This window comes from Dipodomys merriami, unplaced genomic scaffold (genome assembly GCF_024711535.1).
Source record: "Dipodomys merriami isolate MVZ:Mamm:240054 unplaced genomic scaffold, mDipMer1.0.p SCAF_1, whole genome shotgun sequence".
In the NCBI taxonomy this organism is placed as follows: Eukaryota; Metazoa; Chordata; class Mammalia; order Rodentia; family Heteromyidae; genus Dipodomys; species Dipodomys merriami.
The window spans coordinates 141,067,471-141,085,024 of NW_027202270.1; the positions used below are offsets into that span (position 1 = coordinate 141,067,471).

Sequence of the window (17,554 nt, forward strand, 5' to 3'; positions counted from 1 at the left end):
TGCCATAGCATAATTAAATGATATTATCTTTCTGTAGTTTACCTTAAAATTGAATTAATTTGCATGTAAACAAGAGGAAGATGTGGCCTCTATTTAACATTCCAAGTGATCGTCCAAACTCAGCTTGCTGCTGCATAAATCACTGAGAAGGTTATTCACTGTCTTGTTTGTCCTTGGTCTAAGTCTTGCCTCTTAACTGTACTCAAATTATGTCTCCCTAATCAAGTCCTAGTTATATAGAGACTATGAGAAATGTGTATGTTTGTCCAAAGAACAAGATGGCAATGTATACTGAATTATCTGAAGGAAAAGAATACAGTATGAAAAGAATACAGATGAAAACACTTAGAGGTAGCTTCCTATTAAATCCATTTCATCAGTATGGATAAAAATTTCCAGAAAGTTGAGCTGAAAAGTTAAGCTAAAATGATTATTCCTTAACTAAAATGTGAGAGGAGCTGTTATAGTCTCTGCCTGGATGTCTCATGAGCATACTGACTTATTTTTAATACTAACCCTCCTTACACTTTAATAAGGATAGAGAGAGCTAATTAGACTGAAGGAAATACTTAACAACTTTCATGAAGTCTTCAGCCTTTTGATCTGGGATATGAAGGCATAATTTTTTTTCTTCCATTCTACTTGACAGATAGTTGCTGCAATAATGGCGATTACAGGCATTGTCATGATGGCATATGCAGATAATTTCCATGCTGACTCCATCATAGGGGTGGCGTTTGCAGTGGGCTCAGCCTCCACGTCTGCATTATACAAGGTAGGTTATACATCTTTGCCAGTCGTCAATCTGTCACTCACAGCTTAGAGTTAAAGGAGAAAATAGGGGAGTACAATGAAACCATTGGTTAGAAAACAGTAGGTGTGTTTAGACAATAATAAGAACTAGTTACCAAGTACATGTTATGTGGTAGATGCCTGCCAGAAAAATATCACCTATATTAACACAACTTTATGAGGCACAGATATTTATTGCGACTTTCCAGATGAGGAAATGGAGACTATGAAAGATTGAGTAAATAGCCATAATTCATACATCCAGGAAGTGATAGAATGAAGAGGATACTTTGGACTAGCCGGCTCCCAGCCCGGGTGCCATGTTCTCCTCCCCCATATATCAGGCAATGAGAGCAGAAAAGAAAGACTTTGCTTCCTTTGTGTTTCATTCACTTACAATCAGTCATCATGATTTTAACCCAAAGGAGTTGTAAGCCTAACAAAGAAGCTGTCATTTGAAACCTTCATATTGACTACATATGGACCCCAGGCTTCAGGAGCCCATGTTCAAATGCACTTTTCTTCTTGAGTCTGCTCTATCTGCTCACTGTTTTCTCTTCATGGGCTCTCTCTGTCATCCATGAAAATGTCATTCAGGTTCATTGCACTTGACTTCACGGGCAAAGACTCAGAGAGCAGATCTAAAGGGTTATTCTCTGAAGTTCTACTTTTAAGACCCAGTATACTTTCTGGATGTATCTAAAGGACAATTCCAATTTCACCTTTCCTAGTGTCTATTTTAAAAAAAAAACTCACCTCAGTGAAAAAAAAAATCCTTTACATCTTTCTGGAGCCCTGTTTTGATTATTCACCACCACTGTGGCTCACTGTGGGTAAGTTTACTTCCCTATTGACATTTCTTGGCTCGTTGATTCTGTGTGACAAGCTTGACAAGTTACTTATTTGCCATTAGTGCCTAACTTGCTCCCCAGTGGAAATTCAGCCAAGAAGTCTGAAATGACCAGAGACTAATATGTGTTCAAGTGCTCTTGACTAAATCTTTCAGGAGAAAAACTAACAAATTCACATAAAACAGTCCATGGAATTGCTAGAAAGCCAAAATGGCCATTTTACAGAGATATGTGTATTGACCAGGTAATAGAATATATTCATTCTATAATCATTGCTGGCATGTACAAAATCATATCTGTACCATGACTCTAGACAAAAATAATCTGCTTCATTCTATAATATTGGTTAGTGAGTTAGTAAAGGAAGAAGAGAGATTCATTATGTATGATTGTGTGTGAATGTGTGTGGTAGTACTGGGGTTTAAACTTAGGACTTTATGCTTGCTAGACAGGCCTTCTACCTCTTGAGCTGTTCCTGTAGCCCAGAACAGGGGTTAAGAAAACACAAAATATGGGCTTAGGGCTAGCTTTCTGCCCTAGCCTGTTCTATGGCTTCAAATTAGATCTCTTGCATTCATTCTCTGTACCTAGATATGCAATCCAGAAAAAAATAAAATAAAATAAATTAACATAATGTTTTTGAAGACATTATAAGCTCAGATAGAAAGAGTGCTTAGAAATTCAAGGCATTAGTATTTCAACAACCTAATAACAGGCTCTCTGTTCAATTTAATTTTCTTTATCTATCAAAATAAGGATGCAATGAATACCATCTTGAAAGGAAGAGTGGATGGCATTTCTATCCTAGACTTTGCTGGGCTCGTCTGTCCTGTGATTTCTCATTCCCCCTGTACCCACCCTGATGGTGGCTCTTTCCATAGTATATAGTACCCCCGGCTATTTTCAACACTATATGAAATCCATCTCATAGCAGTTGCTGTTTCCTGTGAGGGATCTAGGGTATTTTGTTGTTGGTGGTTGTGGTTGTGGGGCTTGAACTCTGGGCCTGGGCACTGTCCCTGCACTCTTCAGCTCAAGGCGAGCGCTCTACCACTTGAGCTACAGCACCATTTCCAGTTTTGTGGTGGTTAATTGGAGATAAGAGTCTCATGGACGTTCCTGCCTGGGCTGGCTTTGAACTGTGATCCTCAGATCTCAGCCTCTTGAGTAGCTAAGGATTACAGGTGTAAGCCACCGACGCCCAGCCTAGGGTATTTTAGTTCCCTATTTCAGCAGTCTATTTTGTGCCACAGAGCTGACAGAGCCAGAAGACACAGAGATAAACTCTGGAGCAGTATGCTCATTGTGTCCATCAGTAGAACTCGCCTTTCTGCTCCAACCAAATCTCCAGCTGTGTAGCTGAAGAGTTTCTTCCTCTTTCCAGGTTCTGTTTAAGATGTTTCTGGGAAGTGCCAACTTTGGTGAAGCCGCACACTTTGTCTCCACCTTGGGTTTCTTCAATTTGATCTTCATCTCCTTCACCCCTGTCATCCTGTATTTCACCAAAGTGGAGCACTGGTCTTCTTTTGCAGCTCTGCCATGGGGCTGTCTCTGTGGGATGGCAGGGCTGTGGTTGGGTAAGTGGGCACATGTTTTGCCTTTATTTCCTATGTCAACTTATCCTCTGCCAGATGGTCCTAGTAGTAGTATTCCCTATGTTCTATTGCTCAAGCTTGCACTAGTTCATATCACTGAAAGTTCAGAAGGGTCTTTTCATAGCTATCTGTGGCATGCTAAGGCATGCAAGTGGCAGTCTAGGACACTGCTTTCCATTGGCCTTCAGGTAGCCTCATCCAATGTTTATGATGTGCTAGGTGACTTATTCTGCACATATGTGCTATGGAGTGTCAGGCAGAGGTGAGAGAGGGTATGGAATATCTAAGAAACTCAGTGTTCAAAATGGCTTCCTACCTATAATCCTAGCTACTCAGGAGGCTGAGATCTGAGGACCACAGTTTGAAGCCAGCCCAGGCAGGTAACTCTTATCTTCCATTAAACAGCAAAAAGCCAGAAGTAGAACTGTGGCTCAAGTGGCAGAACATCAGGCTTGAGCAATAAAGCTAAGGGACAGTGCCCAGGCTCTGAGTTCAAACCCTAGGACCAGACACCAAAATTGCCTAAGAAGCAGACTCAAGAGAAAGGAAAGAGATGGCACTCAAGACAGAAGTAGCTCGTGCGGGCTCCTGGTTTAAAATGTACTTAGTAGGTAATCCAAGAGATGCCATGCTCACAACTGTGTATTAAGTAGCTGACTGCTGAGCTTAGAGAGCATGTTTGGTGATAGGAAGCCCTTACCAGGAGAAGGTGCTTGGCTGTCTAGATTGAGTCCACCGTGCCTAGTCATAAACCAAGCAAAAATCCTTTTTCATGTTTTCCCTTCCAGCTCCCTAGACCAGGGAGTCTATCTTCCTTACTTCAGCTCTAGACTCCCACGTTCCCCTTGGCTTTTTTTTCTTTTCCTTTATTCCCATTTACAGATTACTGTGCGTTACTCAAAAAGTAACGCACACTGAGATGCTGTTGGCAGACACTTCCAAGTTATTTTAGTTTTAGAAAATTAGTTCCTATTTAAAAAGAAAAGCAAACGATGTGTCCCTTGGCTTGCCACCCTTACAATTGCCTCAGCATGGAACAGATTGTCTGTAATCCCGGACACAACTGCTCCTGGCCAAGCATGTGCCACTAGTGGCCTTGCGCTCGGGACACACACACAAGACTACAAGGCTGACTGATTCTGAAGAGCTCCTCACTCATTTGCAGGCTCCTACCCAAGTCCGTTTGTTGTTACCCTTCTCATTTTCGGAGCAAGGACGGCTCCCACTTTCAAGCTGCACTCCTTAGAATAAGAGGAGCCGGAAAAAGAATGAACCTGATTTCTTCTCTCCAAGCAGTCAAGACAGCAATCACCCAATGCCCTAGTGTCTGTTTACTCAGAATTAAACCATTCCTATTTGACTCCTCTTTCCACACACTGCCCAAGTTTAGTCCCTCTGTCTGCCCCACATCTACCCACCAGTGTGGTGTGTCAGGTAGAGTGTCTACCTGTAGGACTTCTGCCTACCCTCAGCTGACCTTCTTAACCAAACTGATAGCATCTGAATTAGCAGCAGCATGGCAGTTCCCAGGAGAAGATGTGATTCCAGCCAGGGTATTGATTGGCTCACTTATTTTTCAACTTCAACCCCACCTCCAGACTCTTAAGGGGAGGTCTAAAACAACCAGAAAACACTCAGGAGAAAAGTCAGCCATTAGTTGTTGGTCCCTGGAGTTCTACTTTTCAAAGCCAAAAATGGTATGGCTAGCATCACTCATTACCTCTGCTAAGTTGAGTGGAAATCAATAGCAGTGTTTCTATAAGACAGAAGTATCCTAATTAAAAGTGCCTGGATCATTTTCTGGCCAAAAACAACCTAACTGCCAACAAAACCAACATTTCACTGACTCCTAGCCCCTACTGCAAACATATAGTTTCCACTTCACTGCAAGTAGCCTTCTATAAATGTATGTATTTCTTAGTGTGCCCAATATTGCCCCAAATCTACCCTACTGGGCCTAGCACCAGCTGAACACTGTAACTGCTCAACCAGACCCACACAGTATACAATAGAGTTCACTATGTCAAAGCTGGGCTATGACAAATTTGAAGAGACAGGCCCTTTCCTGACTGCTTACAAACCCTGGGGATTTAGAGTCCTCCGTACTCACCATCTTAAGGTTCTCCTGGGAATCCATTACAACCTACTCGGGCCTGCTCAGAGGTAAATCTGGGAGACCGCAGTCCGTGCTCTGAACTGCCTCACATTTCCTGTAGCAATGGCTGCAGACTTCTTATCCTCCAGGGATAGTGCCTTCGCCCAAGCGTAGGTCTGCTCATCCATTCACTTTACTTGCCTGAATTGCATTTAAATTTGAACTGAGTACCATGATTTAGATAGCACATTAAAATGATATTCTCTTCCTTACGTTGTCAAAGGAGGATGTGTGTGTATGATACTGACCTTAAGAGAGGAAGGAAAACAATAGCAAAAGCTATCAGACTATAGCTCTCCCTTTAGAAGTGAGCAAACTTTTCATCATGCAGGGTCGAGCCGTAACGTGGCCAAGTGACAAAAGTAATGAAGTGCCAAACTTCATTTGGTAATTTGCTTTCAACCTCTGGCTAGCCCTAGCTGGTCTTTATAGTGCTAATAAGCAATGTAGACTCACATGCCTTTACCAGCCAGTTGGCAAGAGCTCAGGCAAACAGTTGGCAGGGAAGGACAAAAGACCATGGCTAATTCAGGCAAGATTAGAGGACTAATTGATCAAAGTGCAGATACTTGAGAAGGCACATGTACAGAAACAATGACTGCTTTACATTAAGACGTCTAGTATCCCAATTCCCCTTCATTCTGTAATATCTTCTTTGATGTTACAGCCTTCAACATCCTGGTGAATGTGGGCGTGGTGTTGACATACCCAATCTTAATCTCCATTGGCACAGTGCTCAGCGTCCCTGGAAATGCAGGTATTATTTGACCACCACCATAAGTCTCCTGTTCATGTTTGCCGTATGTGCTGGCATGTTTTCTCTAGCAGTTATGCATTATGCCTCAGATGGTCTTAAATTTCATGAAGGTGGCAGACAACAGAATCACTATGCAGCAGATTTTTTAATTACAGCTACAAAAACACTGTTGGGGTTGTTTTGTTTTGTTTTGTTTTTTAACTTGGTGGTGCTCTTAGAAATAAATACCAAATGTATCATTTAGGTTTCATGTAATCTCCCTGACAACCTAATTTTGTGGTATTTTTAGAGGAAGTCCTGTGGAAACAAAAGGCATCCCAGCAGAGGACTCTCAAGTAAACGTCACTAATGAAGAAGCAAGAACCCTGTAGGGCACTGGCTCCCCTTCAGGCTATCCATGGGGAGCTGTGGGAACTTCTTCCTGGGGCTGAGTAGGTGGTCCTCTAGGAAAAGCAACTGGATTTGCTTCAGGGGCAGCAGGAAAAGCTATTTTTCCAGGATTATCTTTTTAGTGTGACTAGGAATGAGAATGGGTAATCACTGCACAGTCCCTCCAGCTTGAAAACTCTGTGATTCCAAGTCCTGCCTAGAGTCATCCTTACAAGCAGCAGCTGTTTTTTGAGCATGTATTAAAGGATCAGAGCTGTAAACAGGACAGAAAAAAAATTACATTATTGTTCTCTTAAGATGGTTACAATTGAATTTGGCAAAGCAAAGCAACGTATACAAAAACAACATGGAACTGTACAAAGTCACTTATTAGTAGATTCTAAATTGCATGAGCTGGACTCCAAAAGCGATAGGACATTCCAGAGGAAAGGAATAGCTCAACGAAGCAGAGCTGCCAAGGAAGTTCATCCATTCCACCATAATTCGCTCATTCCACAAATAACCTCTGAGCACTTAGCATATGCTGGGAACACCATTAGCATTAGTGATAGGTCCCAAGTAAGTGCAGTTCCTGCCTCAAAACCATGTATCTCACAGAGAAAAAGCAAAGGAATTGAGTCATTATAAAGAGGGCAGGCAGGTACTGGATGCACTGGAAGCACATGAGCAAGGCATCCCTAAGAGGCTTCCTGTAAGAGGCAGAGACCTAATTAGGTCTCTAATTAGGGAGTTTGGGTGGATGGAATGGAATATGAGGAAGGAAGGGCATCTTACACAACTAGGAAACTGAGATCTAAGGATCATGGTTCAAAGCCAGCCCAAGCAGAAAAGTCTGTGGGACTCCTATCTCCAATTAATCAGCAGAAAGCCAGAAGTGCAGGCATGGCTCAAGGGATAGTGCTCCAGCCTTAAGCAAAAAAAGCCAAATGAGTGTGTAAGACCCTAAGTTTGAACCCTAATACTAGCACAGAAAACAAAAACAAAACAGCAAAAAGAGCAGCATATATGTGGCAGACAATTCCATAGCTAGGTATATTTCCAAAAAGAAAATTGAAGACATAGATTTGAAAATGTTCTTGTACTTGAATTATTATTGAAATATTATTCCTCGAAGAAACACCCAAATGTTCACCCACAGATGAATAAATTGGGACACATATAATAGACTACTATTCAGCCATTCATGTTATGACACGTGCTACAAAACTGAACCTTGAAAACATGACGCTAAATGAGAGAAGTCTAAAAGGCCAAACATTATGTAATTTCATTTATATGAAAGATCCAGAATAGGTATACCTAGAGCAAAAAAACCTAAAACAGATTGCTAAGTTTCAGAGGCTTGGGAATAAGGATAATAGGGTTGAGGAGTAACTGCTTAACAAGTGTGAGTTTTATTTTGAGGTGATAAAGATGTTTTAGAACTAGACAGAGGATGTTTAAACAATATCATAAATGCTGCCAAGGTCACTTTGGAATATTGATGTTATGTTATATTAATTCCACTTCAAATTCTGAAAGAAGACAGACAACATGTACAAAGACATACCCAACATGAACAACTTTTGGTTCATATGAAAAATTTCTAGGTAGGGCACCAGTGGTCTATGCCTGTAATCCTAGCTACACAGGAAGCTGAGATCTAAGAATCCTGGTTCTAAGCCAGGTAAGGCAGAAAAAGCATGTGATACTCTTTTCTCCAATTAACCACCAAATATGCAGAAGAAGAGCTGTGACTCAAATGGTAGAGCACCAGCTTTGAGTGAAAAAGCTAAGGGACATTGTCCACAGCCCTGAGTTCTAAACCTAGTAACTGCGTGCGCGTGTGTGCGCGCGCACGCACACACACACACACACACACACACACACACACACACACACACACACACACACACACACACACACACACACATTATTTTTCAATGGTCCAAACTAGAACTAGGTAAATGCATACCTAGGAAAAGTGCTAGGAGGGAAAACGGGAGAAATGATAGAGTTAGATGACAAGGAATTTTGGCTAACCCTTGATGGATAAGCATGATGTCCAGACAAAGAATGAAGAGCAAGTGTAGTGATACAGGAAAAGGAAACACTACCTAGGGAAATCTTGAAAAGGCACACTGAGTCTGGCCACTTGTTTCAGAGAAACTTGGAAATAATCATTGATTGGGTCTGACATGACTTTTCTTCTCCAGCTGTGGACCTCCTGAAGCAGGAGGTGATATTCAACGTTGTTCGCCTGGCTGCCACCATCATTATCTGCATTGGGTTCCTGCTGATGCTGCTGCCTGAGGAATGGGATGAAATCACCCTGAGATTCATCAACAGCCTGAAGGAGAAGAAGAACGAGGAGCACATGGAGGACCTGACCGATTCCAGCGCCCACCTGCGGAGCAGAAGCAGGGTCAATGGGACAGTGTCTATACCACTGGCTTAAAGAGAGACACAATTTGAATGCACACATATGTATATTCTGTGAATATAATAAAATTTTCTCACTACCTGAACACTCAAATGACAGTATTAACTCTGAATTTGGATAAATCATATGTGAAATAAGACCAACAATGAAGGTTTACATTTATATGCTTATCAAGGAACTGATGTAAATAATCATAATAAATTTTTTATTAAAACATTTGTCCTTGTTTATTCTGTTTGAGGGTTGGGAAGAGTCATTCCCTGGTGACCCAGTTGATTTCTTGAAAATATAAGCTTTATTTAAATCGTAGAATCATCTTTTTCTCAAAGGACAGAGGCATTTTCATTCAATCACAGAAAATCACCTAAGAGGAAAGATGTATGAAAACGAGACAACTTTATATTTAATTAAGTCAACTAAGAGCCTGATGCTTCGAAAGCTGAGAAGTCATTAAGCAAATCTCGATGGAGCTTCTATGCAAAACCTCCACTTGAAATAATGAAGCTGAAGGTGAAGATCCAGCTGAGTTTCTAACATGCTTCAAGCAGTGCAGGACAAAATTGGGTTCACAGAGCCCTCATCTGCAGGGGACACCTCCCAGCCCTAACGTCCATTGCCACCAAGTCTCTTGAAAGAATTATGTATACATTGCTGCCTTTTCATCTCCAACTCCCATTCACTCTTCAGCCCACTTCAATGAAACTTCTATCCCCTGCAGGGCCTTCTGAAACACTTGATACAATAGCCTCTTCCCCACCCCCCAAAAAATGCTTTATCCCCATTGGTCCTCTTTCTATTTCACAGACAGCTTCTCTAGTTCCTCTTCCCAGGGGAAGCTCCTCACCTTAGTGTTCTCTGGGTTTTGTCCTTGACCTTCGCAGCCCCACACACATTCTCTCTCAGGGAGCTTGTGGCTTCAGCCATTTGATAACTTCAACATCTTCTGTTCCAGACCAGATTTCCCCTTGGGCTTGGGATCAAGGCCTTATGTATTCTAGTTGGATAGCTCCTTATATACCTCAAGTACAGCAAAACCAACAATGAAGTGATGGTACTGTTCATACTGACTGCTTTCTTGGTTTCCTATTTAGGTTAATATCCTGTCATTCAGCTACCCAAGCCAGTGACCACCCTCCTCCGCTGCCTATCTGTGAAGTTGTTGCTCCATATTGTTTAACATGTCCTGTGAACCCTATTTCTGGTATCTCTTGTATATATACACTTTCCCACCTGTTCCAGGCCCCCATTGCTCTTGTCTTATTAATGTAGCACTCTTATTGAGGGCCTCCTTAACTCCTTGACTTGCCTCTTTCTAATCCCTTTTGTGCCCTGCAAAATGATTTTTTATTTTTATTTTTGCCAGTCCTGGGGACTGGAAGGAAACTCTGGGCTTGGGTGCTGTCCCCGAACTCCTTATTGTTCAAGGTTGTTAGCACTTTACCACTTAAGCTACAGCACAACTTCTGGCTTTTTCTGTGGTTTCTCACTGACTTCCCTTCCTGGGCCAGCTTTGAACTATGATAATCAGATCTCAGCCTCCTAAGTAGCTAGAATTATAGCCATGGTCTGGCACCTGGCCAGACTGATATTTTTAACATATAGATTTATTCTTCTATATAAAATCCTTCAATAGCATCCCACTGTCCACTAAATACAGGTTAAACACCTTGGCATATCATTCAAAGCTTATCACTGACTGGCCCCCACCAGCCTCTAGTGCTGTAATGTCTCCTAGAACTTTCTGTGCTGGTGGAAATGGTCTGTATCTGCACTGTTATAGGCCAGTAGCTATGGGTTGTTATTAAGTACTTCAAATATAACTTGTACAATGGAGGTGTTGCATTTAAATTTTATTTTAATGTATTTGTCATTCAATTACCATATTAGAAAGCACAGCTGGAAAGCCCTTGAATGCCCAGTGTTTCCATGACTCTATGCCCATTTCAGCTCTTAATCAAGACTCGCTCTCTTTCTTGCTTACTTTCCTTCTCTCAGGGCCTAAATAACCTAGGCTTCATGACATTATTTGTTGCCATTTCCCTGGGAAATCTAGTCTAACCTTCCAGTCTGAACAATGTGGTTCCTTAACAGTCTCTGCTTACCCCTATTTTAGCATTGACTGCTTTTCCTGTTAGTCAACGTCCAACCCTGCCCTACAACAAAATCCCTGAGACAATTTATATATAAAAAGGTGTCTTTGAGGCTCATGGTTTCAAACATTTGAGTTCATGGTGACTTGAGCCCATGATTGCTTGGACCTAGTGTTTTGGGCTTATGATGGCATAATATATAAGGGGAGGAACATGTGACAGAAGAGGCATGGTTATGTCAAGATAACCAGAAAAGAGAAAGATGAAAAAGGAGGGAATTCGAGATGGAAATGGAGAGATATGGAGAGAGGGGGGGGAGGGAGTGGAAGAGAGACAGAGGAGGGGATGTAGGATTCCAATATATCTTCTTTCAAAGTCATGTCCCAACAACCTAACTAGCTTCCTTCAACTAGGTCACATCTCCTAAAGATTCCATTACCTCTCAATAACACCACAGCCTAGAAACCAAGCATTTAAGCTAACAGTTTGGGGGGATACTGATCTATGATAACACCATCTATGATGATAGACTACCAGTCTATGGAGTGTCCAGTAAACCATAAGCTCCTTGAGAGCAGAGCCTGTGTGGCATTGTTGTGTTCCCATAATGTAGCGCTGACAGGCATTCTACCCATAAACCAACGGGCAGCTCTTTACTGGAGATAATGTCCTTCTCTGACTGTATGAGACCAGCCTTGGTCAAAGACAATCTTTCTCATAGATGAGCCTGGCTAATGTAAGGACTGTAGGGTACCATAGCCTTTACCACGTTTCCATAAAATACCAGCAGTAAGAAACATTCCTATGCTGAGAGGTTGGGTAGGGCATCTAGCAATTGAAGGTACTTTATGTTGGCGGGAAATTCAGCCCAAGAAATCAAATCTCTGTGGCATGTCTTACTACAGCTTTTTTCTTTTACTCAAGTGTCCATAAAAGCGTAGGTGAGACATTCACATCAAGACAAAGAAACACAGAGTATTACACTCACTGGCTAGGCATCATGGTAAATTAAAATGCTACGGTGCTGAAAGGCAACATTAGACTCTTGGCATAGATAGATGACAGGATACTAAAATAACACACACGTTTTAAGTCTCATGACACATTTTAAGCTAAATAAAAGACGGTAAAACATTAAATGTGATATGCTCTTAGTAAATATGAATTAATTCATTATCTAAGTAGAGTTGGTTTTGACTGTTTAAATGCCAGATTAGCACAAACATTGTTCTTGCCTTGTTTTTAAGTTACTATTAAATAATGGTAATCACCAAATAACCTTCTCCAGCATCTTGCTATTATTTAAACATGACATTTATAATTGCATTTTGACACCTCTAAGAAATGAGTTGTTTGGGTCTTTTGGTGATTCATTCTGAAAAAATAGAGTCCACTCCCCTGGCAAACACTAATTCAGCACATAATTAACTCAGTCTATATTAAGAAAATACATCCATGATGGCATTCATTTATTTACTCATTCAAAAATTACTAATCTCTATCTCTGACTTTGAAGTAGAGTATTGTGTGAGGTTGTCAGCTTCCTGTGACCATAGAAATGTTCTATGCATTATAGAAAAGGGACACAAAAATGTGTGAAGAAGGGTCTTTGCTTGCAGAAGTGTGACAGCTTTACAGGTAAGTTGTCACCTTAATGAAAACAACTCAGAAATGCACTTAACTTGGCTTTGGAAATGTACAATGCTCCCTTTAATTCAGGTGAAATCCTCATAGGTAAAGATAATAATATCTTTCTTTGTTACTTCTCATCTTCACCATGAGAACCAGATGGAAGAATATACTTCCATCACTGAACAAACATGGCTATAACTAAGCTGTGCCTTCAATGAAGCAGATTCAGTTGGGTCTGGAGGATAATTAAGGTACTTCTGCTTGGGTACGTGGAGGTGCTATGAAATGACCGTCACCTGGAATCCTAGAGGCAATAGCTTCAAGTTTACTGAGGAGCCAGCATGATTCAGGGGAAAGAATATCCCTATGTATCTCCAATTTGCACTCTGCAGAGCTGTGACTTTGTCAAATTGCTAACTTCCCTCTGAACCCTCAATTGCATCATCAGCAAAAGTGGATACAAATAGCTATCATTTAGTATTGCTGAAAAAAATTAAATCATGTGTGAGGATCTAAATACACAACCAGATAATCCAAAGCAATAATCCTGCCAGAGTTTGTTTACCTCCCTTGAGGTCTTTATCTGGAACATTCACATACAGATTTCTGTCCTGTCTTGTTCTTTGGCCACCCATTGCCAGACACTGGGTCATTGAGAGGTCTCAGAGCAGGGAATTTTACCAAAATAAATGAAAGAGACCAACCCCCCCTCAAAAAAACCAAAAAAAACCTGGCATGAAAATCACTTGAAGAAGAGAAAAGACTGTGCCATTTCCACTGCACACTCCCCTGGGCAGGTTACATCCCAGCATTTGTGCCCAGTCAGTGGAACTAATTGCCTGACAAAAAGACAGACTAGCAACTTGGGCTCTGGAATTAAAATCACTTCAACCACGTCCTGATCTCTTCACAAACAGATTATAGGCAAATCAGTTTTGCTCATCCAGGCTTTGCATGCCTGTTAATTTCATGCAGACATTTTGTCAAGATCCAGAGGACAAATGATTGGGAGAAGACAAAAACAATATGAAAGATAAGCGAGTGAACAATCTACCCAGCCAAGAATTAGAATGTTTCTAGTATTTAAATACAAATCCTCTTTCTTGCTTATCCACAAACCCCTGGCAGAAATACAAAGAATATCTAGTGCAATCCTGGTTGTGTGATCTGACGCCCTACAAGGAGAAGTCTCTATTAATTCTAATTCTTCTTTGTCTTTTTTCCATATCGGTGACAACTGGAAACATAGTGAAAGCGGGGAGTGTCTAAAGGTAGTGGAATGGGGGTGCTAAGAACTCAGAGAAGAAAGAAGACACTTTAATACTCTGCATGTCTAGTATGATCTACATGGAGACCACCAAAGCAGAAGCAATCTGCAGGAGACAGAAGTGCCATATTGTTTGGAGCTTGAGAAATCTTCAGAAAAACAACCCTTAACTTGAGCTCAAAGGCAGACTTCAGAAACCCCCTGCGTTCTTAAAACAATTTTATAAAATAGCATTTTAGATTCTAGAACTGAGCCAGGCACCAGTGGCTTTCTCCTCTAATTCTAGCTACTTAGGTAGCTGAGATCCCAGGATTGTGGTTCAAAACCAGCCCAGGCAGAGAAGTCTATGAGAGTCTATTTTTTTTTTTTTGTCACTCGTGGGGCTTGAACTCTGGGCTTGGGTGCTGTCCTTGTGCTCTTCAGCTGAAGGCGAGCACTCTACCACTTGAGCCACAGCACCACTTCCGGTTTTCTAGCAGTTTATTGGAGATAAGAGTCTCACGAACTTTCCCGCCTGGGCTGGCTTTGAACTGCGATCCTCAGATCTCAGCCTCCTGAGTAGTGAGGATTACAGGTGTGAGCCACCAGTGCCCGGCTATGAGAGTCTTATCTCCAATTAACTACCCCCCCAAAACCCAAAAACAACCAACAACAACAACAATAAAAAGCCAGAAGTGGAGCTGTGCCTCAAGTTGTAGAGCATCAGCCTTGAGCAAAAAAATTCAATGACAGTGCCTAGACCCTGGTTTCAAGCCATAGGACTGGCATACATAAATAAATAAAATAAATAAGAGAGAGGGGGGAGAAACTACCTTGTTTTGGCTGAATAATGAATATATTTGTAGAACTTGGGAACTCTAAAACTACTGTCACATTAGCCACTAGCAAGGGACAGCTCAGGAAATGAGGCAAATTATATTATAATACATAATAGTGTACATAATTATATTTTATATAATTATATATTATATTATCAATTATATCAATTATATTATATATATTTACATACAATGGAATTCTATGCCTCCATCAGAAAGAATGACATCACCTCATTTGTTAGGAAATGGAAAGACGTGGAAAAAATTATATTAAGTGAAGTAAGCCAGGCCTAAAAAAACATAGGTCCCATGGCTTCCCTTATTTGCAATAACTAGTATATGTCTAGTACAAGCAGAAAAGGTCAAAAGTTATTTACATATGCTAGATAAAATGATTCGAAGTGAAATGAACCCCTAGTCAGGAACACAAGAGGCTTTATCTTTCTTGCTATTGTTTTTAATATATTTATAATGTACTACGTTATTTTTTTGTTTCTTTTATATGTTCTGCCCCATGGTATAACCTCTGTTTTCACTGTATTTGATACTGATGCCTTGCATCTTGTATATTGTATATTGCATCTTGTATATATCTTCTAATTTGAGGAGGGAAAGGGAAATAACAAAATGCTGAAATAAGGATACAGGTTGATCCATTGTAACAATGAGATGTACAAGACACTATGTTGAAAATGATCTTTAGAACTTTGGGCGTGGGAGGTGGGGGGAGGAGTTGAGAAGGTGGGGAGGGAAGGGATGGTAGGGGAAAACAAAGGAGGGGGTAACAATGATGGATAGGAAATGTACTCATTACCTTACTCATGTAATTGTAACCTCTCTGTACAGTATCTTTACAATAAAAAATTATATACAAAACTAGAAGAAATAAAACTATTGTATAGGTTGGGAAATCCAAGACCAAGGAGTTGGCAGCTCCAAATCTCATGAAGATCTGCTTCCTAGTTCATAGAAAGTGTCTCTCACTGTATCCTCCCATGGCAGAAGGGGAGAACAAATCCCCTTGGACCTCCTTTATAATTATAAAGGCACTAGTCATGTTCATAATGGTAAGTGTTAGGAAACTGGAGGAGAAAGGAACAGGCTGGACATGGGCTCAACAGGTGAGGACTGCTTACTGCAGTAGCCAGGGGCAAGCAACCTCCCAGTAGGAATGGAGGTTGTGCAATGAGCTGGGGTTGGAATTAGGCTTTTATGAGCAAGGAGACAGAGGTTATAGAAAAGGCTGTTAGGGCTGGGGAAGGCAGGGACTTTCAGTTGGGTCCACAACGGGATGTTTATGACCAGGCTTAGGTCGTATTGCCCTACCTGTGTCAAGAATGTCTACACATGCCTGGGGTTTTGTCGATATGCACTTGGGATAATAGGGGAGGGTCAATCCTTCAGCATGTTCAATGTCCTTATGACATCCCAGAAGCCCTCACCTTTTATACCATAGCTTTAGAGGATGGCACTTCAATGTTTAAACTTTTTCCTCTGCAATTATGCTGGTTTATTTATTTATTATTTGTATGTTTGTTTATTGCCTTATTATCTTCAACATTTGAATTTTGGAGGACACAACCATTTTGACCATAGCAGAGGGATGGAAAGAACAACCTGAGGGAATCAGGATAGACAGAACAGCTATGGAAAGAAACAATTATTTGATCAGAAACAACTATTTGATCAGACATTGTTTGTATTAGATAAGTGGAGTCTGCCAGCCATGGACAGAGGGAATAAACAGAAGCCAGGACAGCATTTTGAAACCACAATTAATTGGTAAACTTTGGGAAGAACTGGGAGAAGTGATTTGAAACTAGCCAAAACTGTCATTTGATACCCTTTCTTACTAACGCAAAAGTGACAGAAATTGATTTGAATAATAAAAGGCAAAAAGTCCCTGGTAAGAATAAGGTGCAAAGAAAGTCATGATATTCAGGGAAGAAAATATTTGACTCTCAGATATTTATTAAATTGTAGAAAAGAAGGCAAATTTTATTCCTTAGAATGTAACAGAGATGCCTACTCCCATAACATTGCTAAATGCAAGGACTCAAGGTGCAAAACAAGAATTTATTAAGTTTCTTTTTAAATGTCAATTTATTTTAATCAAAACAATAAAAATACATAAATTATATGCATCAATGGGGTACCATGTGTTGGTCTGATACATGTACTTATTGTATAATGTTTAAATCAGGTTAAAATTATACATCTCAAGCTGGGTACCAGTGGCTCTCACCTGTAAACTTAGAAAGCTAAGACCTGAGGATTGCAGTTCAAAGCCAGCCTGAACAGAAAAGTTTGTAGAGACTCTTAACTCCAATTAACCATCAAAAAACCAGAAATGGGGCTTTGGCTCAAATGGTAGAATGCTAACCTTGAACAGAAAAGCTCAGGGACAGTGCCATAGCCCTGAGTTCAAACCTAAGTTCAAATGACATCATCATCATCATCATCCTAATGATCTTCAATAATATTTATCATTTTTATGGTGAAAACTTTCAATGTCCTTTCTTCTAGCTTCTGGAAAGATACAATACATAATTGCTGTTACCCTACAGGGCACCAGAACTTCTTGTTCCTGTTTTAACTATAACTTAATACCTATTGGTCAGCCTTTTCCTGATCTTTATTCCCTATGCTCTCCCCCGCCTAGGGTAAGCACCATTCTACTTTCAACTGCGATGAGATGAACTTTTTTTATACTTCACATGAGTGAGAACATAGGTACTTTATATTTTGTACCTTGATTATTTCACTTAACGTAACTATCTCCAGT

At 40.7% G+C, this 17,554-nt stretch overlaps 1 protein-coding gene across 2 annotated transcripts in view; it reads left to right on the forward strand.

Moving 5' to 3' along the window:
• Positions 1 to 9,176, forward strand: part of Slc35f4 (solute carrier family 35 member F4) — a 206,964-nt gene extending 197,788 nt beyond the window's left edge. Inside the window, exons 5-8 of one of the 2 annotated variants that reach the window (XM_070032771.1) lie at positions 650 to 775; positions 3,028 to 3,220; positions 6,061 to 6,150; positions 8,736 to 9,176. In XM_070032771.1, the coding sequence (XP_069888872.1) occupies positions 650 to 775; positions 3,028 to 3,220; positions 6,061 to 6,150; positions 8,736 to 8,977 (651 nt within the window). In that variant the 3' untranslated portion in view covers positions 8,978 to 9,176. The remainder of the gene's footprint in view (positions 1 to 649; positions 776 to 3,027; positions 3,221 to 6,060; positions 6,151 to 8,735) is intronic. The other variant, XM_070032781.1, reaches the window with a different exon arrangement.
• The last annotated feature ends 8,378 nt before the right edge of the window (positions 9,177 to 17,554 follow it).